The sequence below is a fragment of the Ovis canadensis genome, chromosome 7, assembly GCF_042477335.2.
Source record: "Ovis canadensis isolate MfBH-ARS-UI-01 breed Bighorn chromosome 7, ARS-UI_OviCan_v2, whole genome shotgun sequence".
Classification (NCBI taxonomy): Eukaryota; Metazoa; Chordata; class Mammalia; order Artiodactyla; family Bovidae; genus Ovis; species Ovis canadensis.
The window spans coordinates 33,158,023-33,163,363 of NC_091251.1; the positions used below are offsets into that span (position 1 = coordinate 33,158,023).

General features: G+C 58.2%; 1 protein-coding gene across 4 annotated transcripts; it reads left to right on the plus strand.

Moving 5' to 3' along the window:
• The first annotated feature begins 210 nt into the window (after positions 1 to 210).
• On the plus strand, positions 211 to 4,369 carry RIPK3 (receptor interacting serine/threonine kinase 3). Of its 4 annotated transcripts, none has more exons than XM_069595614.1 (10): positions 211 to 411; positions 615 to 755; positions 888 to 1,197; positions 1,736 to 1,881; positions 2,019 to 2,065; positions 2,271 to 2,438; positions 2,550 to 2,635; positions 2,856 to 3,197; positions 3,341 to 3,401; positions 4,037 to 4,369. In XM_069595614.1, the coding sequence occupies exons 1-10, from the start codon at positions 392 to 394 to the stop codon at positions 4,219 to 4,221; spliced, it is 1,506 nt and encodes a 501-aa protein (XP_069451715.1). In that variant the 5' UTR covers positions 211 to 391; the 3' UTR covers positions 4,222 to 4,369. The 4 variants fall into 4 exon arrangements, with proteins under 4 accessions (XP_069451715.1, XP_069451716.1, XP_069451718.1 ...); XM_069595615.1 differs by having other exon boundaries at positions 216 to 411; positions 615 to 769; XM_069595617.1 differs by having other exon boundaries at positions 216 to 411; positions 615 to 769; positions 2,274 to 2,438.
• Positions 4,370 to 5,341: the final 972 nt, after the last annotated feature.

Genomic DNA, 5,341 nt, shown 5'->3' on the forward strand with positions numbered 1-5,341 from the left:
ACCCCCCCGCTCCCCGAACCCCGCCGCGGTATCCCAAGCTTGGCGCTGGAGCTGGGAATCCTGTGGAAGAAGGGAGAGAGGCCAGCGGTAGGAGGTGGTTGTGGGTTCCTGGAGGGTGAGGATACCCAGCGACAACCAGGCCTGACCTGACACCTTGGGAGCAGCACTAGTTTCTGTTCTGCACCCTGCCCTGTGCCCTTCCCCGCCCCCGGGGCGGGACTGTAGAGGCATCAATTAAAGAAGGAAGTGGTTCGGGCAGAGAGCACAACCCCGCGAAGCGGGAAGCGGAACCGCGAAGGAGCCTGGAGGTTGACTCCTCTCCCAGCCCCCAACCCCTCTTTCATCCGTGGGGGCTCGCAACTTCCAGAAGCTTCTCTCATCTTCCAGCCTGATGTCTGGCTCTGCGTTATGGTGAGTGGAGACTGAGATATGGATGCGCCTCGTGCCAAGACCAGGGCACAGTGCGTCTCACGGGAGGGGCTGGGGCTCGAACTGACAGCGCTGAGCCGAGTCACGGAGGTGGGCGCGGGGGGCGGTTAGAGGGGTGGGCCTCGGAGGGGAGCAGGGAGGCCTTGGGCCCGCGGCCGGCTGGTTACGTGGCCCCCCTCTCTCAGGCCCAGCGGTGCCTCAGCCCCGCTGGTGCCCATCGAGGAACTGGAGAACCCGGAGTTAATAGGCAAGGGCGGATTTGGCTCTGTCTTCCGGGCACATCACAGGAGTTGGGGCGTAGAAGTGGCGGTCAAGATCGTGAACTCGTGAGTGACCCGAGGTGGGGTCTGGTCCAGGAGGCTGGGCCGGGGAGGAGGGGCCGCTGTGCGGGGCGGGGCCTGGGCGGCGGGGAGGATCGCTCGGGCGCAGAGCTGACGGCACCTCTCTCCTGAGAGCAGGAGGGCCATATCCAGGGAGGTGAAGGCCATGTCCAGTCTGCATAACAAGCATGTGCTGCTCCTGCTGGGGGTCACCGAGAAGCTGGAGTGGGAGTACGTGTCTGGGCCGGCCCTGGTGACTCCGTTCATGGAGAACGGCTCTCTGGCAGAGCTGCTACAGCCCCACTGCCCTCGGCCCTGGCCGCTCCTCTGCCGCCTGCTGCAGGAGCTGGTGCTCGGGATGTGCTACCTGCACAGCCAGAACCCAGTGCTTCTCCACCGGGACCTCAAGCCCTCCAACGTCCTACTAGACTCAGAGCTGCACGCCAAGGTCAGCCCATCCCTCACCCAGCCCATCTTCTGGACCAGGTCCTGCCCCAGAGCTGCTCCAACCCCATCCACGGGACATAGGACCCGCATCTGCTGCAGCCCTGTCTCCTGAATACCCTCAGCATCTCCCTCTGGACACAGGGCTGCCCAAGTGTCAAGGCCTCGCCTGGAGCTCTGGCCCCTGCCACACCAGGTGATGGAGGCCTTGACCATCACCTGACCATCACCTGACTTACCCTGGTCAGTTCCACAGGCCCACCCCACGGGCCTCCAAAGACCCGTGGCTGATCTAGCCCAGGAGACTCAGACCTCAACCTGGTGCCATGGAAAGGGGACCCAGGCCTCCAGCCAGGGGCCCCACTGGTCCTACCCTTCCCCTAACCCTCCATACAGTCTTTGCAAGGCTGGGCCTGCACTTTTGGGGGGAGAGGAGTAAGGAAAGGGTTCTGGGAGTTTCTTGGACCTGCCCATTCCCTATCTCCTTCTTATCTCCCTTTTGTTCCATCCCCTATCTCCTCGTTCTTATCTCCCTTTTGCAGGTGGCAGATTTTGGCCTGTCCACATTTCAGGGAGGCTCACAGTCAGGGGCAGGATCTTGGGAGTCAGGGTGCACCCCAGCCTACCTGGCCCCAGAACTGTTGGCTAATATAAACCAGAAGGCCTCCAGGGCCAGTGATGTCTACAGGTAAGGCACCCACTCCAAACATATATCCAAACATATATCCCCAATTTCTACACCTGCCTGGGTCCTTCAAAGGGATGCTGTATGGAAAGGAATCTTGCCAGCAGTTGAGTCAGGCCTCAGCTTTGTGTCTACTGCAGCTTTGGGATCCTAACATGGGCAGTGCTAGCCGGAAGAGAAGCTGAGAGTAAGACAGACTCTGGGATCCTTCACCTCAGGTGCCCCCCTCCTCTAAGCCCCCAGTCTCCCAACCCCAAGCCCTCTTCCTCCTGTTTACCTGCTCAGACTGCCCCACTCCCTCCTCACATCTCCTACACTCCCCAGCCCTTTCCGTGATGGGGTAGCCTTCATACTCTGAATGCCTTCTCTTCACACCCCCACCCCCACCCTAGTAGTGCCCCAGACGTTGTTGGTGCGGGAAGCAGTGTGTGAGAGGCGGATCCGGCCCCCGCTGACTGAGCTGCCCCCGTCTGGGCCTGAGACTCCTGGCTTGGAAGAGCTGGCAGATCTGATGCAGAGGTGCTGGAGCCATGAGCCCCAGAAGAGGCCTTCCTTCCAAGGTGTGCTGGCCATCCGGCTGGCAGCCGAGACAGGCCTGAATTTGTCAGCAGGGGCTTCTCCCCCGGAAAAGAAATTTTGTTGACCTGCCACCCACTCTGCCTTCTCTCTAGAATGCCGAATAAACACCCAGAAAGCCCTTGATCTGGTAAATAAAGGAGATGCGCCTGGTAGAAAGATGAATGCCGCAGTCTACGTGGTGAGTGCTCACCCCCACCCAGGAGCTGGGCAGGATGGCAAACGTGGCCCCCTTGGCCACTCAGTGACCCCCCACTGATCACCCTTCTCTAAGCTTTGACCATGGTCCCCTCTCTCCTCACCCCATCCCTGAGTTCCCAGGCAACAGATATGGACCCAACTCCCTTGGGTTTACTCCGGCTCTCCCACCTCCATGCCCAGCCAGCTCCCCATCCCTACAGGTGAAGGAGTTCCTTTCTGAGTACAGGGGCAGCAACAGCCCAGGCCTGGAAAGGACAGAAATAGACAGTCCTAAGGAAACCACAGGAAGCCATGATTCCCTGGGCTCTGAAATGATGAAGCTGAATCTGGAGGGGTGCCCCAGCTCTGTTCCTGAAAAATGTACAAACCTTCTTGAGAACATCAGGGTCCAGAGAGAGCAGGTTCCGCCTGCCTGGACAGCAGAGACATCTTCAGATTCAACAGCCCGACCTCTTCAGACTCCAGAGACTTTACCTTTCAGAACCCAGAATCCCAGGCCCACCTCTGCTTGGATCCCAGGTCCTGGACCCCAAGGGAGTCAGGTGAGACATTGGAAGTATTACAGGATGCGCTAGGACTCCTGTGAATCCTGTCCCCTTGCCAGGGGACACTTGGGGCTGAGGGTGTCTGCCATAAGGGATCAGGCCCCAGGACAGGGAGCCTGAGAGCCCTGTGTTGTTTGCAGGGGGCTGAGAGACGTGACACCAACTGCCCTCCCAGAGGGCCGGCACCAAATCTGGTACCAGGTACCCATTCCCCACTCCTGCCTTTCCCTGTTCAATTCTACTAGCTTCTTCCTCAAGACCAAATACAGATCCAGGGTACTTGGGGAGGGGGAATGAGAAAGCGCTAGAGCCCACCTACCCCAGCCTTCTCATTTTGTAAATGAAGAAACTGACAGCCACTGAGGTCACACAGCAAAGCCAACTTGGCTCCTGAGCATTTGGACTTGCCCCACCACCAGCGCTGTGAACCTCTAAATTCCATTCCACTGTCGCTGTGTCGGTTCAGAGGGTCGCCCATCAGAAAAGACCCAGATATCATCGATTCAATGGACTTGAGTTTGAGCAGACTCCCAGAGATAGTGAAAGACAGGGAAGCCTGGCATAATGCAGTTCATTGGGTCACAAAGAGTCTGACACGACTGAGTGATTGAACAACATCAAAGTCTCAGATGTTAGTTGCCACTCCTCTTTAGTTTCTGCAAACCAAATTCTGAAGGTGTAGCCCGAAGGGAAAGGCTGAAGGCAGGCCGAGACCCCACACTTGCATTTCCCCAGGGTGAACACGAGGTGTCGCTGCCCCTCCATCCTGATGCTCCTCCTTGCTATAAATCTCCAGCCACTTAATCCTCCGAACATCCTCACTCTTTCTCTTAAAGGGCCATGGCTTCCTACCATCTTTAACTGCCAAGGAGTACAGATTGGAAACAACAACCGCATAATTATGCAAGGAAGAACAGCCTTCTCCACAAAGGGCGTGGCACCTGGGGCCGTGGATAGGGTCCCTCAGTGCACCCCTCAAGGAAAAAGTTCAAAAGAACGACCGAAAGAACCTGAAGCCTAATAGCAAGAATTGAAGCAGCTTCTCAACTGCCACCTGGACTTGAGGCTGCTAGCCTAGACTTTCTCTGAGGGCCATCAGGCCTTCACCTGAACTGTCTTTGTGGCCCCAGGAGACAATAAATGTGGCCTTTTAACCAAGGCACCATGAAGGAGGCTAAAGCTTCAGCCAGGGGCAGGAAGAGACATGGATGAGAGATGGCGGAGCTGACGTCGAGGGGATGGGAGGCACTGTGGCTTCTCTGTGTGGCCAGAAGTGGGATGCTGAGGGCTGTGGGTGGGCAATGTTGTGGCACACAAGGTCAGGGCCCTGCTGGCGGTGGGGGCTGGAAGGAATCTTGGCTCCTGGGGCAGCTCTAATCTCAGGGCAGAGCACTTCCTGTAGAGCAGGCAAGACCCCACCCTAAACCAAACCCTGAGGATACAGGCTGGTCCTGCCACCACCTTCTCTTCTGGGCTGTAGACACTTGGCAGTGGAGTCCTGGGGAGGGGCTCTCCCTGGGAATTCTCAGACCCCAGCGCATCTTTGCCCTGCATGATGCCCCTAGTCTCTCTCGTAGGTCAGCCCCCATACTACCACCTCCCTCCCCCACGTATATTCACGCACACATTGCTTCCATGGACACACTGGAAACCTTTGATTCTCAGCTGGTATTTGGGAGTGGACAGCAATGGCTCCATGAAGCTACACGCAGATGTGCCCCTCCCATGGAGCTGGACACCACTGGAGTATAGACCGCTCAGACGCGGCTACAGCACTGCCATCCAGGCTGGAGGGGCAGGGAAGGATCGCCTCTCATCTGGACCTAGACCCTGGTCCCCATACGCCACCATGCTCCTCTTCCCCACATCCCTGCCAGCTTTTGCTCCAGCCCACCCTCAGTCTCCCCACACCCAAGGTTTGGGGCCCATTTTGACATTTAACACTTGGTGCAGCCCACACCACCCCTTGCATCTCTCCTGTGGTCTGCATTCCCCTTCCTTGAGGGGAACAGATGTGGGGAGGCTGTGGTGTCAGGAGAGACAATCGGAGTGGGGGAGGAGGTGGGAGTGCCGAGCCTGGCTAGGGCACAGGAAGGGCCGGGCTATCCCATCGGGGAAGTGGGAGGGGGCCGAGGCGCCTG